At 42.5% G+C, this 24640-nt stretch overlaps 1 protein-coding gene across 1 annotated transcript in view; it reads left to right on the forward strand.

Annotated features, from left to right (window-relative positions):
* The first annotated feature begins 2414 nt into the window (after positions 1-2414).
* LOC126281963 (sialin-like) overlaps positions 2415-24640 on the forward strand; it is a 106065-nt gene continuing 83839 nt past the window's right edge. The window contains exon 1 of the mRNA XM_049981336.1: positions 2415-2493. Within this exon, the coding sequence (XP_049837293.1) occupies positions 2475-2493 (19 nt within the window). The 5' untranslated portion in view covers positions 2415-2474. The remainder of the gene's footprint in view (positions 2494-24640) is intronic.

Genomic DNA, 24640 nt, shown 5'->3' on the forward strand with positions numbered 1-24640 from the left:
ACGTCGAGTTGCTCCACTACGGCCGGGAAAAGGAGGTCCGATACGATATTAGAAGGTATACTATGACCTTTCTGACCTTAGTGTAATTCATACAGAGCTGGTCCGTGATCGATTTCAAATATATCGGGCCGCGCTTGAAGTCACGCTACCCTGCCTCCTCGCTAGGAGGTGATAGAGTTGAGACTCTGCGGAAATAAAGGAGCTCGCAAGGCCCAGCTTAGTGGTCTCTGGGCCCGACTGCGGGCAATGCTCCATGTGACGCCGGACGAGTAGTGTCTGCACAGCCGAGTCTGCAGTTGTAGTGATTAGGAGGAAGATCTTGCGGGAGTTTTGCGGTGGCTCTCTGGCAGTTGTACGCGTTGTCACTTTTGCATGCAAATAGTTTATCACTGTCATTACAGCAAGAGCCACATTTGTGCTCTGAACGTTCAGGTGTGTGTTTGAGCTTTGAAGCCCTAAGGTTTTGTCGGTTTAAGAATTTGTTGTTTTAAAAATATATGTTAAAAAGTCTAAAATTCATTAGAGTGTTCTGAGACAATACCATTTAAACGTTCTTATTGTGTTTGGACTCTCATTTTAGTGGCGTTAAATTTTCTATAGTTAATTTTGAATTTAAATTGTTATGAGGGTTGAAGCACTCTACGTAAGATTACAGCTAGCTTGTAATGCCTTGTCACTCTCTGTCAGCTGATTGTACTGAGCCAACACTGGGTTTACATAAGCTGCAAACGTTCACATTCTACCTTAAGAGAAAATGTATTTTCTATTAATTTTTTTGTTGGCTCCTCTGGGTATAACCTTTTTTATTGAATATTAAGTTTTTTACTGGTTCTTAAACTCACGTAATTTAATTGTTTTTCATCCCAACATTGGTTAAATAAGTGTCGAGCTGGTTTCCTTTTAATTATATTGAATGAATTTTTGCGCGTGTACATTTTGTAATTTTTTAATGTATGTGTGTCAGCATGGCCGTTGGGGCTGTTTGTTGGGAGGCGATGACGTTCGTTGCCCTAAGGTCACTGTCATTTGAAAATTTTGTAAACTGTCTAGACTGTTATTTGTTGATAACTTGGTGCTGAATAAATATGTATATAACTTACGTGTTTCTCTGGGCTTTTTGTGCACAGTTCTTCCACGACAGACTTGGGCGTGCTTAAGTTTTTGTCCATTAGTACGACTAGGACTCCTCACATTCAAGAGTGTATTTGTGCTGTGGACGTCACACCTCAATCTGATGTTGATGATGGGTATCAGTTCTGAATGGAATGAAAGTTTAATTACTTGGTTCAAATGGCTCTGAGCACTATGGGACTTAACATCTGAGGTCATCATCAATCCCCTAGAACTGAGAACTACTTAAACCTAACTAACCTAAGGACATCACACACATCCATGCCAGAGGCAGGATTTGAGCCTGCGACCGTAGCGGTAGCGCGGTTGCAGACTGAAGCGCCTAGAACCGCTCGGTCACACTGGCCGGCATTTAATTACTTATTACACGACGTGACGAATACATTCGCAAAGTTTGATAAATGATGGGCTGGTGCTTCGCCTTGGAACTACTTCCATTTCCGTAGTGTACGAGAAAAATAAAAATAGTGACGAAAAATAATAGAACTGTAGAAGGATAGGTTAGAAGAGGTCACATAATTCTCAGAACTAGTTAGCCAACTGACACAAGATTTCCACATCAAGAATGTTATCAGAACCAGAGTGATATGGACAAAGAAAACAAAGCTTCATTCGTCTACAGTATTAAACCCTACCAGTTTCAAATATGGTCATGGACTATGGAAGGAAGTCTATGCATGCATATGTCTGGAGCACAGCTACAGAAGGATGTTAAAAATTAAGTCACAGAGAAAGTGCTGAACAGAGATGTTTGGAAAGAAAAAATGAAGCTATAGCCTTTTCAGAACTCACTCCCGAAAAATGTTCGGCTTGGTACGACATCTTCAAATGCATCCAGACGCAGTGAACTTTGAGGTGGAAGTATCAATAGAGGGGAAACTTCTAGAGCTAGACAAAGATAACATAATAAATTAAACAGATTAATGAGGATGCTATAGATGAAGAATAGGTAATAAGAATAGTACGGAATAGGGATATCTACCACTCAAACGACTACTGACTAAAAAAAAGCCGACCTTACACAGGACACGTAGTATAATTTACATGTAAGACAAGGTAACTGTAGGCAGCAAGTCCCACACAACACAACGCAGCAATGTGTCATAGTGATTAGATACTGACAGGTAATCATGAAGGCCAATAATGTTTAATATTTCAGCTGTTTGCAATGATTTTCATACACAGATTCTGCTGTTGAGGTAAGGTAGGAATTTGACAGCTCTAGATTGATTACGTGCTGATAAGATATAAAAGGCAAATAAATTGAAAGGCACTCTACGCACAACGCTCACATAGTTGACACAGCGCGTAGTGTGATATCTGGTGGCGTATCTTCCTCCAACATGGGCCGCAAAGATTCCAGTAAGTCTCTTAAACAGGACATCCATGCACAATTCAGAGGAAACGATTTGTACTCCAGTATGAGAGAACGACTTGTGTCTGTGTTTAAAAGTGTATGTCATTTGTTGCTGCAGTTGCCCTTGTTCTTTACTTGCATCATAGTACCCATTTATTTTTCTTGTTTGCTTGCGGTAAATACTCGGCGTGCATTCGGCAGTGCAAGACTTACAGTGAAGTGTCCTATTTTTTCTCAGACTTTGTCCGTTATGTGACATTTTAAAAGTTGGAAATGCTTGATTGGATGTTGATGTTTTATCAGTTATGTATAAGGAGTGCCGAAAAGGCAAGGGGAGGCCCTGGATGCGATGTCGGGCGTCGGCGTGGCTGTCTCTCTATTCAGTGATGGTGCTAATGCGTTCCTGACTCCCCACGTTCCAGTCAGCCATCGATCGCTGCGGAAGCGAAGTGCCGTCCGTCCGTCAAACATTTGTCGTCGTACGGTGCCGCTTTTCTTATTTCATGGAATACAGCAAAGAAATTCCGTGATAAATTCTCCACACATTGGCCTGCTACACATTCCACAGGTCCTGATTTCGTCATAGTTTTGTCTTCCTCTCCAATCTGCCCCCTGATTCATTTCTTTCTTTTCTCGTCTCTCGTGGCAGTTCCCAACTTGTGCATCTCTCTATTGCTCGGTGACTAGCTCTATTTTTGACTTCCATTTCCTGCTGCCACAACTGGAGATACACAGTAATTGTAAACTTTCCTTTTCAGACCTGTCGGAAGCGTTGTTTTGGAAATCCTCTTTTGTTTACCACAAGCATCGTAACCGACTTTTAATCCTTTTATATCTACTGCTGTCCACTGACATATGATCTTCAACTAGCCTAAATAAAACAAAAAAGTCACAGTCCTGTAACATCATTGTTGTTTGGTCTCCATGCTTTTGAAAATGTTAGTTATAGATTATTTTAGTTTTGTTGTAATCGTTTTCTGAAGATTGCTTTGAAATTTGCTCCATTGAGATGTCCATTTATTGCTTGTAATGTATCTGCACTAGAGGCAAACAGCACAGTGTCATAAGCAAAACGAAAGTCTTTCAGGTACGTTACATTAATACTTTTTGCTTCTTCGTTTTCACAGTTTAAAGAACTGAAAATAGCTACAGTGATAAGAACTCTCTTTGCCTGGCATTCAGTTTTGAGTTTCTCATCATCCTGATTAAGTCTAATGTAGGCGGTGGTAGTAATGTTCACTACCTGGTCAAAAGTATCCGGACACTTATTAGTGAACGTTAATATGGAGTGTGTCCATCTTTTCGCCTTTAGCACGGCTTGAACTCTGCTGGGGGACACATTCAGTGTGATGTCTGAATACCTGTGGAGGAATGCTAGCCCATTCCTCCTCAAAAGCGCAAATCAGAAAACGTTTTTATGTTGGACACTGGGGTTTGGAGCGAAGTCGACGTTCTAAACCATCCCGAAGGTGTTCCGTTTTGTTCAGGTCGGGACTCTGGACAGGCTAATCCGTTTGAGGAATGTTACTGTCTACAGACCATTGCCTTAGAGATGCTGGCTTATGATAAGGTGCGCTTTGATGCTAATACAAAGAATAATTGTCTCCGAACTGTTTCCGTACAGTATGTAGCACGCAATGTTGTACAATGTGATCATAGTTTTCCGAGTTTAGACTTTTCATAAGCGCCATAAGGGGACCATAAAATTTAGCGCGAAAAACATCTCCAGACCGTAACATCACCTCATCCAGTACTACAATCTTGACGCTGCAGATCATGACAGGTGATGTTCCCCAGGCATTCGCCGAACCCAAACCCTTCCTTCCATCGGATTGCCACAGGGCACGGCGTGATTCATCACTATAGGTCACTCCTTTGCAGTCATCCACTGCACAGTACACTCGCTCTTCACACTACCTTCAGCATCGATTAGCATTCATTGCAAAAATGTGACGCTTATGAGGAGCTGCTCTACAATTCTACGCCATTCTTTTTAACTCCTACGCACAGTTACTGCGCTAGCAGCACTGTTGGTAAATACTTCGAAACCAACGGATGATTCTTATTATATCAGTGATACTTTCACACTGCAGATCTGTACCACACAAGAGCACTCCGGACAGAAGCCAGCTTGATATTTTCCGATGTCATATTAGCTCTGTGCTTGTACTCTTTGAAGTAAACAAGTTGAGAATGCATTGTATAGAGCTCTGAAAGTGACCCAACAGAAGTTAGATAGTTACCCGTGCATACATATGTGTGCACGGAAGAAGGCACGCACACACACACACACACACACACACACACACACACACACACACACACACTATATAATGTTGTTTGTGACTGTTGAAATGGCTCTGAGCTCTATGGGACTTAACAGCTGGGGTCATCAGTCCCCTAGATCTTAGAACTACTTAAACCTAAGGACGACACACACATCCATGCCCGAGGCAGGATTCGAACCTGCACCTGTAGCGGTCGTGCGGTTCCAGACTGAAGCGCCTAGAACCGCTCGGCTACTCTGGCCGGCGTTTGTGACCGTTGTCCATATATCAACCTATGAGATTGTCGCTATATCATTAGCCCTGCGATCTTGTTCGGGTGTTCCAGTGCATCCGTGTACTTAATTTTGTTTACGAGATCAGTAAAACGACATTCACACGTAGGTATAATAAAGTTCTTCTTTACTGAAAACAGAAATAACATATATAAATGCGGACTGCACTGCTCACCCTTTATTCGTAAGTTAGTAACAGTTGATTCAATTGTGAAAGTATATCTGAACTTTTGACATAAACATTTGATATCAGAATGATCTGTATCGCCGGCCGCGGTGGCCGAGCAGTTCTAGGCGCTTCAGTCCGGAACCGCGCGACTGCTACGGTCGCAGGTTCGAATCCTGCCTCGGGCTTGGATGTGTCTGATGTCCTTAGGTTACTTAGGTTTAAGTAGTTCTAAGTTCTATGGGACTGAAGACCTCCGATGTTAAGTCCCATAGAGCTCAGAGCCATTTGAAACATTTTTTTTATCTCTATCGGCTGGAGTGCCTCATGGTCCAATCGCTTTCCATGGGCTCATATGCATTTAATAAAAGGTGTCGCATAATGGAAAACTTGAACGACAGGCTCTAGTAAAGATGAGACATGGGGGTTGCACCTCACAAAAGATAAACAGGGTGATCATCTTTGAAATGAAACAATGGTCCACATTAATTCCTAGCTATTATTAAGTTTCCTTGAAGAATAAGAAATCATTACAGGAGCTATCCAATCTGAAGAAACTGATAGAATTCGAAAATCGGCAGGGATAGCACTAATCTAAGACTTGGATGTCTCGGAAAAGCTTGGATAGTTTAGATAAATGGTATAAAACTGTGGTCTACGAATGAGTTACGGGAAGAGAAATCCACGGTGATATCACAGTGATCGCCAGAATCCCTAAGAAGAATGGAAAACTACAACATGCAAATAACATCTCCGATCGAGTGATGAATGAGCCTTTAGTCACTCAAGAAAGACATCAGTTTCGTGGAACATAATCGATCCAAACAATATGCCTACCAGCTCTTGGTAATTCTCGTCCCATGCTCACTCAAGTGACAGGTTCTCACCGTATTCTGTACTCAGTAGTGTGGAATGTTGTGAGCGCCAAGATCTGCTGCAGAGTGCAACACGTCAATTGCCAATTACTAGAGCAACCCTTCTGTACATCTCTCACATGTTCCCAGTCCAAATACATCATTTTGTGCCTCCTCCTGAGTTTATGAAGATTAAGCAATGAGGAGCTCTCTTACAACTTTTTAGACAGGTCATTCTTCACCTCGCATAAGGTAGCGCTGGTAAGTCGGCCCATCGCTTTACAAAGAGAAAGTAATTACCGTCCAAGATGCAGTGTCATCACTTCTGGCGGAAAGCAGAGATCCATAAATGTTACTGACTTCTCCTGTCAGCTCAAAACAAAGTTCCTTTGAAATGTGTTCTGGCTGAATGGCACTGCTTGTAGAACCTGAGATTCTGCGAGAGGGCAGGTTTTGTTACGCTGCATTATATAACTTCTGTGAATGTATCCCTGGACCCCCTACTGCACAGAGCGTATAATGTGAAAAACTGCCAGAATGCAGCAACCATATTCCCAGCCCAAGCAATGTCTGTGATTGCTGCGTGTACCTGCCAATAGCAGACACTTCGCCACACCCCATTCTGTTTCTTCTCCGAAAACCAAACCCAAACTCCCAGAGGGGCCCGATGACATTAAGTCACTGGCCTCGGTCTCTTTTCCTACCCTGGTTTATCATGGACCCAGCTGAAATACGGAAAATAGCACATGAAAAACAGCCAGTAGGAAAGACAAGAGTTTACATTAAAGTAAATGACACAATCCTGCCCATCAGTCACATTACTTATTGCAAACATTTAACCGTTTTAATAATTGATAGGAATGGAGTTCAAATAGTAATACCTTTATCAATCATGAATGATATATAAGTCGTGCCAGTCTAGCAGTGGATTGACACGTATTACCGTGTTCTAATGATAATTGGTATCCATTGTTCATCTCGCCTGACAGATGTGAAAGCATTTTTCGTCTGGCATGTACAGTCAAAATAGTTGCATGATACACACTTCCACTTAATGACGTATTTGAATATAAACTTCACTACACCATTAACGAAATAAATGTTCATAAATCATGAAATATTATCATCTAATTTCTCCTTCACTGATACATAGCACTAAGGCATTAAGCGCACACTTGCTCACGTCTCCCGAAAACAGTCTCGTCACGAATGATTGTTAATCTCCACAACTCGACGTATGTGTTCGAAAGTCAATAACATTAAAACAAATGTTTACAAACTTACTCCAGACAGATCGAATATACCCTATAACTCAAAATAATGTCCTTCAACATGACTGTGACCATTTGGAAGTGCCAAACGATCACGACGCTCAAGTCGTTAACACCTCTAGCACGTTTTGGCACTCACTACCTTCTATAACAGTTACTCCTCCTTTTTTTACGGAATCTGTAGAACCGTGGGTAACCTTTTCATGGATTGCATTTTCCTCTTGTCCTCGCAGAACCTCTTAGTCATTTTTCTTCTTCTCTCCCACTCTTTTGCCGAGATCTTCAGCATCCACGTCTCTTTTCTGTTCTATTGGTGACCCTTGTATCCTTTCTCATCGTTGATCTCTGGCATATTGGTCGGTACTCGCTTCTCCAATTTTCTTTTCCTTCCTCCTTAGTCCTCAGTTCAGACTAGTACTTTCAGAGATCGGTAACTCACTTGGTTTCTGTTTTTCCTACAGCCCTCCCCATTGCATCCAATAGTCTTTTCGTCACTGTGTCTACATTCATCCTCATCAAATATTCCGCAAACCTTGCTCTTTACAGTCAGATTTCTCCTGATACTGTCATACTGTCCCCATAATCAAGTAAAGCTCTGTCCTAGATCCAATCCGTCTCTCCATAGGGCCCAGCACTTTCTTCAGTATTTCTCTCTCTTCTTTTCCTAGTTGTTACACACCATATCTTTCCAGTATTATCTTTTCGGCCGCATACATTACCACTGACGTGTAATGTCTGATCCTTACGTTTGCAGATATATTTTTTAATTGTAGACATCTCTGCTCATACAGAAACCTGATATCATTTTATACATTCCGTCTGTTATTCCTTCACTGCTCCTGTTTCTTCTTGTTACTCCTCTTTGCAATAATTACATTTACGTTTCCACGTTATCGACATGAGGAGTGGGCAGTGGTATTACTATACACTTGCAACTTGCAGGAGAGAGTTGGCTAAGATTCTCTCCGTGAGAAACCTTGAAGATGGTAGTGGACGGTTTACTCGTAGTACAGAGATGTATCTCTGGAGCTGCCGTGATTTGTCAGAGCAATTTTACAATTCTGTTTTCTAAACCATTGGATGCGTGCTATGCATTACCAGATCTTTTCTATGCACTCCTGTTTAAGTCATGTCGGTCGTACAATTTGAAGCTCTTTCCAATAGAGTCCAGTTGTTAGTTCGTGTGTTTTCACCTTCTTTGTCTGGTTAACTTTGTCACGTGCTTTCTATTTTCGAAAAATTGGTGTTTAGTCTCATGTGATTTTTTTTAATACTCGCATATTTCTGGACGTCTTTCCTTCGTTCTTCCAAACCACCTTCAGGCATTGAGTCCCACTTACTAACTTTCATGCTAGTTCAGTTTTTATTTTTATTTTTTAAAATGATTTTGTTTTTCAATTTAAATTCTTTTTCTGATATTACTGTGTAAATTTTACAATCAGTAGATATTTAGAGAATATTCTACTCAGAGATATTTATAAAAATTGATTTTCCGAACTCCACTTTGATATTTAGCAATTCTAATCGACATTAGAGATTACTCTGAAGCCTGCTATTTTCTATGTAAGCATGGTTTACGGCGTACTGATTTTTGCAGTTTTATACTCACTCGTTCACTTAAAAAAACTGTTTCAGATTTTATCTTCAGCGTCGAGGTACGTCTCGAAGGGTCCTTTAGGCCCTATTTTTAACTATTGCTCAAAGTAAAAAGACAGTGGAGGCAACACGGGGTCGAGTACAAACTCCTGGCGAAAGCCAGCTCACGTGTGCTAGTAACAAGGATCCCACACTAAATGCGCCAAGGAAATCAAATACTCTTTTGTCAGTGGTGCGACCTGAGGATGGCGGTGATGCGGTGCCGAAACTAGTCGTGTGACAGTATAACGACATTTGAAGGTTATAGCTGTGCTGGCACTTTTTCTCATATAAAAAAGCTTCATTTGGTTGCGTTACTGCTATTTCATTTATTTTGTTATGGCGAATTATCCCACTGAAGTGCAGCTGAAGAGCTATCACGTCATTCCATAATTCAACAATGCTGAGACTGAGATAACATTATCAGTCGGCCTGACATTAGAAATCTTCGGCTTCCGTAAGCCATTATATTTGACATTGTGAAATCCCAAGAGCGTTATTTCGCAACAGTAGTGAGACACTGGCACGGTTATGACATCAAGCGCTACACTTGTATCTCCGAGAAGGTGTTTCATCGATTGTTGTAATACAGAGGGATTAATTAAAGACAGGTAATCATATCACTACGACCGGTAATCATAAGGATTTTAATTTTCATCTCGTAAGAAGCCTACTTAATTTGTTTGTATGTTTGCATTATCATATCTGCATTCCTTGTACACACTGAAAACCCTGCGCCACAGTATCATATCACAGCACCAAAGAGTAAGAAAAGGGTGTAGTCCATTGACAAAATAGAGTACGTACAAGGGCTATTCCACACATCGAAAAAAATATTAGGGAATAAATTTTTTGTTTATTTCTGTTACATTTTCCTATTGGAAATCTGTTCATGTTATGGTTGGTACTATGGTACTTGTTTAACGAATAATTAAGGCCATTTTTTACAGAAAATGTGAAGCAAGTTTCACATCCAAATCTGTTTTGGATTTATACAGAAGAACTTCGTCATTTTCCGCAGCAGTATGGAAGAGCGTTAAACGTCGTATCACCCGTTTTCTGGTTACACTGCGTTCCTGTTTGTAAAACTGTTATACCACGAAAGGAACGTGGAAATTACATTACATTTAAAGGGCCTTCACTGCAGGGTTAAAATGTAAGCAGTTGAACTTACAAGGTTGTGCAGTTCCTCTGAAAGACGCTACTAGGTGCATAGAAAACGCAATGCAGAGACGTACCGACTATAGGCATCATTATCTCATTATCTTCAGGCTGTAAACACTGAATACCTAATCAACATAGCTGTAAGAACGAAAATAGCGCTATGAGAAACTTGTGGGGCGAAACTGCAGCTCCATTGTGCCTAACGCTACTATGGGCATTACCGAGCGAGAACTGTTAGTTTAGATATGCTGAACATTACAGAATGACAAACAATTTTTTCTCGTGACAATAAGAAGCCACGGGAACAAGGGGAAAGAGCTACGGTCTAAGGTTCAGTCAATGTCGAGGTACAGATTTTTTAAGTCGTCGGTGCAACGACTTTTTGGTGTAGCTCTCCACGTTAGCCTGTCCCGCCTCTTCATCTCTGCATAACTGCGACAACCGACATGTATTTCAACTTGTTTGCTGTATTCCAGTCTTGGTCACCCGTGGCTACTTTTAGCCCTACCTCCTCTATGTCTCTATCCATCCTTTCAGTAGAGTTACAACATTAAACTCTTTTCTCCACGATAATATTCAGTACATCTTAATTAATTATGCGACGTACCCATCTGTCCTACATCATTATTCTGCAACACCGCAAACCTTGTTTGTCCATTTACACACAATTTCACTTCTATAGAGGGCTACACGTAAATTTAACTGAATGTTACGTTGGTGCTTGTTATAATAATACAAAAATAATATTCCCTGATGCAAAATACTATTTATTTTTTTACAGACTACCTGTTTATAGTGTAGGATCATGCAAACTGGTTCGTGATAAAATAAATAACATTTTGCAGAACATTAGGAAAATTTACATGTGATGGTAACAATTTCTTTTTTAGAAGAGCTTTTCTTGGTATTGCCAGTCTACACTTTATACCGTCTTTACCCCTCGCGTCTTCATTTGAATTCCCATACAGTAAAACACAGCTTCCAGTGTCACAGTCTCCGAATCTAATTCTGCACGCATACATTGAATCGCCAAAGAATCTCGTATAGCCATGCGTATTCAAATACAGACTTATGTAAACAGGGCAACGCCTATACTAGACAAGTGACTGGCGCAGTTGTTAGATCGATTACTGTTGCTACAGCGGCAGGTTACCTAGATTTAACTCAGTTTGAACGTGATGTTATAGACGGCGCACGAACTATGAGATAGTGATGAAGTGAGAATTTTCTCGTACGACCATTTCACGAGTGTACCGTGAATATCAGGAATCCGGTGAAACATCAAATCTCCGTCATCGCTACGGCCGGAAAAAGATCCTGCAAGACTGAAGAGAATCGTTCAACGTGACAGAAGTACAACCCTTTCGCAAATTGCTGCAGGTATTAATGCTTGGCCATCAACAAGTGTCAGCGTGCTAACCATTCAACTGAACATCAGCGATAAGGGCTTTCGGAGCCGAAGGCCCACTCGTGTACCCCTGATCACTGCACGACACCAAGCTTTACGCCTCTCCTGGGCCCAGCAACACCGACATTGGACTGTTGATGACTGGAAACATGTTTCCTGGTCGGACGAGTCTCGTTTCAGATTGTATCGAGCGGATGGACGTGTACGTATATGGAGACAACTTCATAAATCCGTGGAACCTGCATGTCAGCAGGGGCTGTTCAAGGTGGTGGAGACGCTGTAACGGTGTTCGGCTTGTGCAGTTGAAGTGATATGAACCCCTGATACGTCTAGATACGAATCTGACTGGTGGCGCGTACGTAAGCGTACTGTCTGATCGCCTGCATCCATTCATGTACATTGTGCATTCCGACGGATTTGAGCAATTCCAGCAGGACAATGTGACACCCTACACGTTCAGCATTGCTACAGAGTGGCTCCAGGTTCAGTCTTCTGAGTTTAAACCTTTCCACCGGCCACCAAACTCCCCAGACATGAACATGATTGAGCATATCTGGGATGCCTTTCAACTTGCTGTTCAGAAGAGATCTCCACCACTCGTACTCTTACGTATTTGTGAACAGCCCTGCAGGATTCATGGTATCAATTCCCTCCAGCAATACTTCAGACATTAGTCGAATCCATGCCATGTCATGTTGCGGCCCTTTTGCGTGCTCGCGGAGGGCCTACATGATATTAGGAATGTGTACCAATTTCTTTGGCTCTTCAGTGTAAAACAGCCTCGCTTTGATCCGCGAAACACGATTACAATTCTCATTACTCTGGTTCGAAATCCACTGACGCTGCACTTGCCCCTATAACTGAATGAGTGAGTCACTTCAAAGCGCGGAGGACGTGCCGAGCAGCGACCTGTGGTTTTCAAATCAGTCTTCAGATTGTCGACAGCTTTTCCACTCAACACAGAAGGAAAATGCTCTGTAGCAATTTGCTTGTTTTCAGAGAAGTGGTAAATCCAGCCACTGAGTTGAAAAACGTGTGCTACCTCGAAACAAAGGACTTCATTACAATTTAAGTTGTGCAATGTACTGTTTACTGTTTTGATATATCATCTTGCGCCTCCTGGAAGCACCTCCATTGAATTTTTTTCCGCCGTATCCAGCGGACACCGTAACTGAACCGTCCATCTTTGCTCTACATGAATTTCCTTACTGCCAGTACTTTGATACAGTTGTGCATTCCAACGGATTTGGGCAATTCCGGCAGAACAACGCGACACCCTACACGTCCAGAATTGCTACAGAGTGGCTCCACGAGCAGTCTTCTGAGTTTAAACACTTCCGCTGGCCACCAGAGTCCCTAGACATGAACATTATTGAGCATATCTCGGATGCCTTGCAACTTGCTGTTCAGAAGAGATTCCACTCCTCGTACTCTTACGTATTCTTGCTTGTTTTCAGAGAAGTGGTAAATCCAACCACTGAGTCGAAAAACCAGTACTACCTCAAAACAAAGGACTTCATTGCAATTTAAGTTGTGTAATGTACTGTTTACTGTTTTCATAAATCATCTTGTGCCTCCTGGAAGCACCTCCATTCGTGAACAGATTGCACGTTTCAAAATTAATTCACTGGCTGCAAATGAAAAATAATGTACAATGTGGGACTGTAGATATAATTTCAAATCTGCGACCTCGTTCCACATTCCCAAGTGTGGTGGTCATCTGACGCTTGCAGTAACCGGTACTAGTAATAGCATTTTTTTTTATTTTTTTATTTTTTTATGATCAGTCTTCGGACTGGTTTGATGAAGCGCGCCACGAATCCCTCTCCTAAGCCAGTCACTACAGCTTATGGCAGCGCTTGCGCACAAAGCCCTTAAGTATGTGCTAGAGTTATTCAAATCTCAGACTTCCCATACAGTTTTTATCCTCCACAGCTCACCCAAGTAGCTCTCAAGTTAATTCTTAATTTTTAAAAACGGGTCCTACAGCTTGTTCCATCTTCTTGTCAATGTGTTCCAATGTTTCTCTCTGTACCAATTCTGCGGCGAATCTCCTCATTCCTTACCTTATCAGTCCACTTAATTTTCAACATTGCTCTGTAGCACCACATCTAAATCGCTTCGATTCTCTACTGTTCCGGTTTTCTCACAGTCCATGTTTCACTACCATACAATGCTTTCTCCAACCGCAGACTCTCAGCTATTTCTTCCTTAAATTAAGGCCACTATTTGATACTAGTAGACTTCTTTTGGCCAGGAATGCCTTTTTTGAATAAGCTACTCTGCTTTCTAAGTCCTCTTTGGTTCGTGAGTAATATGATATTTTGTTCTAAGTTAGCAGAATTCCTTCAGTTTATCTGTAATGGGAATGTTACAAAATAACAACAACAGTGTAGTAGCTTCAGACGCTTATTCTGCGATCTATTCTGCCCCATTCAGTGTAACACTATCCTTGCTGATTCGTTACTGATTTCGTGCATTAGAAAATTCAGCTTAAGAATAGAATAATCTTAGCTGATATTACAAGTGCAGTTGATCCTAGACAGTATCACGCCAAAGGTCAATAAAACGAAGTAATGTAAATTGTACTGATACTCTTTAGTCAAAGTGACATTTTTCCACTTAAAGTGAGGAACTTAAAATACCCAACGTAAAAGGGTCACAAGTTCGTGTTTGGCAATATGGTCAGGTTTATTTATCAATGAAGCGCATTCTTTCTGCAAAGCGTACCATTCTCGTATCCGATATCAGTAAACGTTAATACAAAGGGAAGCAAGGGAACTTTACAAACTGGGGGGTCTAATTACGAGAGACATATCAATTATCACCTATTCAATGTCTAAGAGATGAACTTCGACAATGCAAAGAAACAAAATATCGATATAATAGGACCAAAAACACATCGAAGATAACAAAATATTTCCAACTTAATTATATGTACTTCTTTGGGTAATATAAGCGCTTAATGAGAAGAATCGCTGATCTTGGAAGACTAAAGTGGGAAAAATCAAAAGTAAAGTCACGCGATCGTCTTTCGTCATCATACTTTGCTACGTGCTATTTATTCAACTTTCTGCTCCGAAGTACAAGACTACATCACAACATGCTTGGCAATAAGCAGGTTTTGATACTGACATATCAATATCATCATTTAAAAATAAATTAGTGTGGCGTTTGATACTGAACTGTTTTGTAACGCTCGTGACATAGGACGCTACATCAGATGATGGTGGTAGGTTGTCGAGATCAACATCTGGGTATGTGTTCATCAATTTTTTTCTTAAGAACCAATATTTACATTGTAAGACGACACATCAGGCCACGTAGGTAGAGGAGCGTGGGAGGGGAGGTGCAGTGACCACTTAAAGGAAGATGATGATGGGGTCCCATACTCCGAGGAGCGTAGGGGACGATGTGGCAGACCCGCACCGCCGTACTAGGCAAGGTCCTAGTGGAGGTGGTTTGTCGTTGCCTTCCTCCGACCGTAAGAGGGATGAATGATGATGATGAAGACGACACAACAACATCCTGTCATTTCGAGACAGGAAAAATCCCTGATACCGCCATCTATCGCAAAGCAAAAAAGTGGTTCAACTAAAACATTCATATTTCTTTACGTACTACACGAATATCTTATAAAAATGGGAGCTCCTCTTTAAAAAAATAACCGCTGATATCCGTCTGACCTATAGCAGCGCCATCTAGCGGGCCAACCGTAGCACCTGTGGTTTCCCCCTTCAAGCTAGCCAAGTTTCGAACTTTGTAGTTTTTTTCGTTTGACGCTTATTTCACGAGATATTTGGCCCAGTCACTATCAATGAACCACCCTTATACTTATCACGTCCGAAAGAACAGACACCATGTCAACATCATTTTATACAAGTAGCGCAAGCTTACCTGTACGTTAAGCCAATCGAACAAACTCACTCTTCAAAAAAAAGGTGAACTTATATTTACATAACATCAAATATTGTAGTATTACTTAAACTAATAATAAAGCTTCAGAACCTATTATTACGCGAATGTTAGGAAAAAGATATTTAGACACTGCGAGACGTGAACCATCAGCAGATAGCTACTCCCTACGCTAAAGTGACACCAATTCATTTATGACCAATTCTAATATGTTGCCACTTACTAAATGCTTTAATTGTAGCTATGTTACTAACTGAAATTTAATTATAACAAATTGTACCAAGAACAATGTGCTTCTGATGGATTCTCAGTGTGTCGCTACCTTCAAATGACATACTCTCATAGTACGCAAGTTACAATAATTCTTTTGCCACGAATATGATGTCTCTCATTATTTTATTGCAACGAACCAAGCAGTTAACAAAGGATTTTCGACTAATTCTCAATTTGCTGGTGCTCAGAAACTACACTCCTGGAAATTGAAATAAGAACACCGTGAATTCATTCTCGCAGGAAGGGGAAACTTTATTGACACATTCCTGGGGTCAGATGCATCACATGATCACACTGAAAGAACCACAGGCACATAGACACAGGCAACAGAGCATGCACAATGTCGGCACTAGTACAGTGTATATCCACCTTTCGCAGCAATGCAGGCTGCTATTCTCCCATGGAGACGATCGTAGAGATGCTGGATGTAGTCCTGTGGAACGGCTTACCATGCCATTTCCACCTGGCGCCTCAGTTGGACCAGTGTTCGTGCTGGACGTGCAGACCGCGTGAGACGACGCTTCATCCAGTCCCAAACATGCTAAATGGGGGACAGATCCGGAGATCTTGCTGGCCAGGGTAGTTGACTTACACCTTCTAGAGCACGTTGGATGGCACGGGATACATGCGGACGTGCATTGTCCTGTTGGAACAGCAAGTTCCCTTGCCGGTCTAGGAATGGTAGAACGATGGGTTCGATGATGGTTTGGATGTACCGTGCACTATTCAGTGTCCCCTCGACGATCACCAGAGGTGTACGGCCAGTGTAGGAGATCGCTCCCCACACCATGATGCCGGGTGTTGGCCCTGTGTGCCTCGGTCGTATGCAGTCCTGATTGTGGCGCTCACCTGCACGGCGCCAAACACGCATACGACCATCATTGGCACCAAGGCAGAAGCGACTCTCATCGCTGAAGACGACACGTCTCCATTCGTCCCTCCATTCACGCCTGTCGCGACACCACTGCAGGCGGGCTGCTCGATGTTAGGGCGTGAGCGGAAGACGGCCTAACGGCGTGCGGGACCGTAGCCCAGCTTCATGGAGACGGTTGCGAATGGTCCTCGCCGATACCCCAGGAGCAACAGTGTCCCTAATTTGCTGGGAAGTGGCAGTGCGGTCCCTACGGCACTGCGTAGGATACTACGGTCTTGGCGTGCATCCGTGCGTCGCTGCGGTCCGGTCCCAGGTCGACGGACACGTGCACCTTCCGCCGACCACTGTCGACAACATCGATGTACTGTGGAGACCTCACGCCCCACGTGTTGAGCAATTCGGCGGTACGTCCACCCGGCCTCCCGCATGCCCACTATACGCCCTCGCTCAAAGTCCGTCAACTGCACATACGGTTCACGTCCACGCTGTCGCGGCATGCTACCAGTGTTAAAGACTGCGATGGAGCTCCGTATGCCACGGCAAACTGGCTGACACTGACGGCGGCGGTGCACAAATGCTGCGCAGCTAGCGCCATTCGACGGCCAACACCGCGGTTCCTGGTGTGTCCGCTGTGCCGTGCGTGTGATCATTGCTTGTACAGCCCTCTCGCAGTGTCCGGAGCAAGTATGGTGGGTCTGACACACCGGTGTCAATGTGTTCTTTTTTCCATTTCCAGGAGTGTACATATATACGTCTAGGCTTGAACTGAATGCCAATATGGAAACTCACTGCTCTATGCTGAAGGGACAGGGAATCGACAGGGGATCTCAAGTTGATTCCGTATTTCTGGATTTCCGGAAAGCTTTTGACACCGTTCCTCACAAGCGACCTCTAATCAAGCCCCTGGCCTATGGGGTATCGTCTCAGTTGTGCGACTGGATTCGTAATTCCCTGTCAGGAAGGTCGCAGTTCGTAGTAGTAGACGGCAAATCATCGAGTAAAACTGAAGTGATATCAGGTGTTCTCCAGGGAAGCGTTCTGGGACCTCTGCTGTGCCTGATCTATATAAATGGCCTGGGTGACAATCTGAGCAGTTCTCTTAGGTTGTTCGCAGATGATGCTGTAATTTACCGTCTAGTAAGGTCATCCGAAGACCAGTATCAGTTGCAAAGCGATTTAGAAAAGATTGCTGTATGGTGTGGCAGGTGGCAGTTGGCGCTAAATAACGAAAAGTGTGATGTTATCTACATGAACTCCAAAAGAAATCCGTTGGAATTCGTTTACTCGATAAATAGTACAATTCTCAAGGCTGTCAATTCAACTAAGTAGCTGGGTGTTAAAATTACGAACAACTTCAGTTGGAAAGACTACAGAGATAATATTGTGGGGAAGGCGAGCCAAAGGTTGGGTTTCATTGGCAGGACACTTAGAAGATGCAACAAGTCCACTAAAGAGACAGCTTACACTACACTCGTTCGTCCTCTGTTATATTATTGCTGCGCGGTGTGGGATCCTTACCACGTGGGATTGACAGAGGACATAGAAAGGGTGCAAAAAAGGGCAGCTCGTTTTGTATTATCAAGTAATAGGAGAGAAAGTGTGGCAGATATGATACGCGAGTTGGGATGGAAGTCATTAAAGCAAAGACGTTTTTCGTCGCGGCGAGACCTATTTACGAAATTTCAGTCACCACCTTTCTCTTCCGAATGCGAAAATATTTTGTTGAGCCCAACCTACATAGGTAGGAATGATCATCAAAATAAAATAAGAGAAATCAGAGCTCGAACGGAAAGGTTTAGTAGGTGTTCGTTTTTCCCGCGCTCTGTACGGGATTGGAATGGTAGAGAGATAGTACGATTGTGGTTCGATGAACCCTCTGCCAAGCGCTTAAATGTGAATTGCAGAGTAATCATGTAGACGTAGATGTAGATGAGATGGCGTGCATGTGACGTAGGTGGTGTTGTGCCATCTGATTGGTCAACGTTCAGACGCACGCTCAGAATATCTGACATGCTAGATATCGCTCTGCACGTTCGGAAAGACTCCCGAACGTGCTATTCCACGCTATGATGTCAGAAACTCGGCACGCTCAACGTTCGGATGCACGGTCCGTGTGACGACGGCTATAAATGGCGGCGGGGTGCAGATGGCACACGCCACGCCTGAAAATACTGACGCCAGTGCGCAACGCGCTCTCTCTGCCGCGGTGGGAGAGGGACCAGTGGGGACCAGTGCCCAGCAACGCCGTGGATTCGCAGGCCAGGCCGTAATGGAGTTGTCGTCCGCGCTCCCCACAGTTGCTAGCAGTTTGAGGAAGTGGGTAACCAGGGCACGCTCAGTCACACCACAGACGTCTCCCCACCAGGCTCCTACCAACTCTTCAGTGCTTATAGTCGCGCTGTGTTACACTGTGACTTCCCAGTGGGAGAAATTCCAGCGGCATCGAAGTCTGCCTACAAGAACAAGGAGGGCGGCAGCAGGGGTACGACACCGCGATAGCGGATGATGGTCTGCTCCCTAGACCCAGTGCTTAGGCCATCAGAAGGGCCACTGTCTGACAGCACCCACAACTCCCCATTTCTTGGCTCAGAAGGCGGAGCTGAATACCCCAGCTTCTATTACGGCAGCTGTGTACCCAAGGTAGCACTTGCTATTCCAACAGAGATTTCAGACAGCTAGATGTGCTGGAAATAGACCGTCATAGGTCCAATCGCCAGAATGGATTGCTGTAAACGTAGTTACTCCTCCACCAGAACAGGACTAATATTTATAAGAGGGTGACCCGTGTGCTTTGCTATTCTGTGGTGGCAGCGACATCATCTTTTCTAGTCTGGTCAACTTCTCTGACCACCCTGGTTGAGGGACGAAACGGGTCCAGACTTCACCTTCGGGAGCAGGGCAGGAGTATTTTGCAGTGTTATGGATAGTTATTCTTGCGTCTGAGTTTATTTATTTTATTTATTTATTTATTTATTGTTCCCTGGGACCAAATTAAGGAGAAGTCTCAATAGTCATGGAACGAGTCAATATATGAAATTATAACACGATATTAGAAACAGATAAAATGAAATATAAAAAAACATATTCAGGTGACAAGTCGGAAGTTTAAATAAAGAAAATCAACAATGTAACACAGGAATTTGCTTAATTTTTTAGCTCTTCCAGGAGCTCCTCGACAGAATAGAAGGAGTGAGCCATGAGGAAACTCTTCAGTTTGTACTTAAAAGAGTTTGGGATACTGCTAAGATTTTTGAGTTCTTGTGGTAGCTCATTGAAAATGGATGCAGCAGAATACTGCACTACTTTCTGCACAAGAGTCAAGGAAATGCATTCCACATGCAGATTGGATTTCTGCCTAGTATTAACTTAGTGAAAGCTGCTAACTCTTGGGAATAGGCTAATACTGCTAACAACAAACGACATTAAAGAAAATATATACTGTGAGGGCAATGTCAAAATTCCAAGACTGTTGAATAGGGGTCGACAAGAGGTTCTCGAACTTACACCGCATATAGCTCGAACAGCCCGTTTTTGAGCCAAAAATACCCTTTTTGAATCAGAAGAATTACCCCAAAAAATAATACCATACGCATAAGCGTATGAAAATATGCGAAGTAGACTACTTTTCGTGTTGAAGTGTCACTTATTTCAGATACCGTTCTAATGGTAAATAAAGCAGCATTTAGTTTCTGAACAACATCCTGGACATAGGCTTTCCACAACACCTTACTATCTATCCGAACGCCTAGGAACTTGAACTGTTCCGTCTCGCTTATAATATGCCCATTCTGTCCGATCACAGTATCGGTTCTTGTTGAATTGTGAGTTAGAAACTGTAAAAACTGAGTCTTACTGTGATTTAGCATCAAATTATTTTCCACAAGCCACGAACTTAATTCATGAACTATATTATTTGACACTATTTCATTATTACACACAAGATCCTTCACTACCAAACCGGTGTCATCAGCAAACAGAAATATTTTTGAATCACCTGTAATACTAGAAGGCATATCATTTATATAAGTAAGAAACAGCAGTGGCCCCAGCACCGACCCTTGGGGAACGCCCCACTTAACAGTGCCCCATTGGGACTGAACATCACTACCACTCTCAATATTGCGGAGAATTACCTTCTGCTTTCTGTTCTTAAAGTAAGAGGCGAACCAATTGTAAGCTATTCCCCTTACTCCATAATGGTCCAACTTCTGCAGTAATATTTTGTGGTCAACACAGTCAAAAGCCTTCGTTAAATCAAAGAAAACACCTAGCGTCCGCAACCTTTTATTTAATCCGTCCAAAACCTCACAGAGAAAAGAGAATATAGCATTTTCAGTTGTTAAACCATTTCTAAAACCAAACTGAACATTTGACAGCAAATTACGTGAATTTAAGTGCTCCAGTAACCTTGTATATACAACCTTCTCGATAACTTTAGCAAACACCGATGGCATAGAAATAGGTCTATAATTGTCAATATTATCCCTGTCTCCCTTTTTATAAAGTGGCTTCACTACCGAGTACTTTAATCGGTCAGGAAACCGACCACTCCTAAAGGAAAAGTTACAGATATGGCTAAGTACTGGGCTAACATACATAGAACAATACTTCAGTATTCTGCTAGATACCCCGTCATATCCATGAGAGTTCTTGGTCTTTAGTGATTTAATTATTAACTCAATCTCCCTGTTGTCAGTATCATGGAGGAACATTTCAGGTAACAGTCTCGGAACACTTTTTTCTAAGAGCGCTATATGATTCCCTGTTGGGACTAGTTTTCCATTTAGTTCACCTGCTATATATCAGAAAGTGATTATTAAATACTGTACATGTATGCGACTTATCAGTAACACGGACATTCCCACTACGCACTGATTTCATATCCTCGACCTGTCTCTGCAGACCAGCCACTTCCTTTACGACTGACTATATGGTTTTAATTTTATCCTGAGACTTAGCTATTCTATCTGCATACCACATACTTTTTGCCTTCCTAATAACAGTTTGAAGCACCTTACAATACTGTTTGTAATGGGCTGCTGCGTTTATATTCTGACTATTTCTAACGTTTTGAGATAATTGCCACTTTGTTCTACAAGATATTCTTCTCCATCTAGTCAGCCACCCAGGCTGCCTGTTTGTCCTAGTACCCTGCTTTGAACGTTCTAACGTAAAGCAACTTTCAAAGAGCACAAGAAAAGTCTTGAGAAAAGCATTATATTTATCGTCTACTGTATCAGTGCTATAAACATCTTTCCACTCTTCTTCCTTGATAAGATTTACAAAGGTCTCTACAGCAACTGGATCAGCTTTCCTAAACAGCTGATGAGTATAATTAACACGTGTTGCAGCACAAAAATCTTTTAGAGCTAAAATTTGTGCATCATGATCTGAAAGGCCATTCACCTTTTTGCTAACATAATGCCCTTCTAGTAATGAGGAATGAACAAAAATGTTGTCTACGGTTGTTCTACTGTTCCCTTGCACTCTCGTTGGAAAGAATACGGTTTGCATAAGATTATATGAATTAAGGAGGTCTACCAGCATCCTCTTCCTTGCACAATCACTTATACAATTAATATTGAAGTCACCACATATAACTAACTTTTTGTATTTCCTATAAAGTGAACCAAGTACCTCCTCTAGCTTTAGCAAAAATGTTGTGAAATCGGAGTCTGGGGATCTACAAATAACAACAGTTAGAAGTTTAGCTCCATTAAATTTAACCACACCTTCACAACATTCAAATACATTTTCAGTGCAGTACTTCGAAACATCAATTGACTCAAATGGGATGCCGTTTTTCACACACATGGTTACTCCCTCACACCGCAAAGAGCTCCTCCAAAAGCTGCCAGCCAACCTGTATCCCGGTAAAGGAAGCCTCTGAATTATCTCCTTATTTAAGAAGTGTTCAGATATACCAATAATTTCAGAGTCAACATCTATAAGCAATTCACTAACTTTATCTCTAATACCTTGTATGTTTTGATGAAACATACTAATTCCCTCATTACTCGGATACCTAAGCTTTGTTAAAAGTAGTTCCTTTGTTAGAGAGACTTCCCTTAAGCAGGAATACCTATCAGCTGACTTCAGTCTAAAAAAGGTCAGCTCTAACTCCCACTACTGCAGAAATTTTGCCATGAGTGATCCCACCAACCCCACCTATGCTGTCACCTATAAGCTTTGCTAACCTCCCCTTCCCATACCTGTTGAGGTACAGGTCATGTCTACTGAAACCCGTCCTGCTGATAGAGTCCACCGACACCACTGAAATGTGATCCATGCCTTCTGTCATCAGCGCACCCCCAAGTCTCATGTTATTACGCCTGACGGCTGTATTAAGATGAGGCCAAACATGACGCTGAAACAGTTCCACGAAATGCACATTCGTGTTGCCAGTCTGAGTGGCTATCTTTTCCAGGTCACCATCTATGTCACACTCCCCATCCCTATCAATACTATTACCAGCCCCACCCACTATCACTACCTGATCCTCTTTAGTAAAATCCCTACATAACCCCCCTGTGTTAACAGTCACCTGAGCCAATCCTGCATTAGGCTTCACAATGCTGGTGACCTGGTACTCACTCCCCAGCACTTCCTGCAACTGCTGGCCTACAGCTCTGCCATGAGAACTACCTAACAGCAGGACTTTCTTCTTCCTCTTCGACTTTGCAACTGTCCTAGCCACCGTAACTACTGAGGTCTGCTGCACACTTCCTACATCTACAGCTACTAGAGAGACAATAGTAAAACTACCTTAAAATCTTCTCCTAGTAGATCTCTTACCAACAGCCAGCTCCCATTCCCCAACCCCCTTCTCCCTCTTCATCCTATCTAGCTCCTCCTGTGCGTTTTCCAACTGCACCTGAATGGCACAGATCTTACGCTCCTGCTCCTCTATCAACTTACTCTTGCTACATAACCTGCAGTTCCACGAGAGGATCTCACCAGAATGCCCACTGGCTTTCCCATTGCATTCCCCCCAGTGAAAATACTTCGAACAAGTCTCACACTGCAATCCACTACTCACGAACCTACGGCAGAGCCCACACTTCTCACTCATGGTAAAATTTTACTTTTTCTAAGTTCTGCTACTACAATAAGAAGATGTTAAAAACTGACTACAATAATCACAAACTTACTCTACAAGGGCAGGAACTACTATTATTAACAGTATTAATAAACAACAAATGTGACTATAACAAAAGACTAATACAGAAAGAGAATCAAACGTATAATTACACAGTAAGGAAGCTGAAAACAGTTCCCAAAAGGTTTTTCTGAAATTATTTCACCAGAAAACACAAAAAACACCGGTTGAAGACTACTAAAGTTCCTACATAAACCACTATACACAAACAATTAATTAGTACTTAGCTTTCGATGCGCCGCTACAGCTGCAACTGGTCAGCGCGGAATGTAAACACAGGTAAGAGGTTACGTTACTCGATGCGAAACACTCACAAATATCAGGTCACAACACAATAAAGGCAGTTGCGCCTTCTTACTCCACCCTGCATGATCAGTGAAATGATGGTACTCATATCTCCATGTGACGTCCTCCTGCTGCACTGGCACTTTGGACAGCCAGGTCTTATGGTCTGTAGCAGTCAATTCTATGTTTTGACCATATTACATGCAACATCAGCAGTCCTTCCCTGGTAGCATTCCACCTGGCTGTTGCTGCTTCGCTCACCTCACGAGTTACCAGGGAAAGACTTCAGAATCTGACTTAACTATGCAAAACTTTAGTGGCGCTTCAGCTTGAATACGGAAATGATGCTGAATGTAGCTTTAGTCACACGTGCATATCGTTCTGTTCCACTTTACCACTTCACTGAAATCTCACATCAACACCGCTTTGAAGACGGAATAGTTGTGCAGCACTTTCGTGTCAGTAGAAGAATTTGTCGTTCAATTAGGGTAATTATTTTAAACAGAGGGAGCTACAGCAACACGTCACGTCATAGAAATATGTGTGGTTGTAGTCTTGTCATGTCGATATTTTGTTTCTTCTCGTTAC

The sequence above is a fragment of the Schistocerca gregaria genome, chromosome 7, assembly GCF_023897955.1.
Source record: "Schistocerca gregaria isolate iqSchGreg1 chromosome 7, iqSchGreg1.2, whole genome shotgun sequence".
Classification (NCBI taxonomy): domain Eukaryota; kingdom Metazoa; phylum Arthropoda; class Insecta; order Orthoptera; family Acrididae; genus Schistocerca; species Schistocerca gregaria.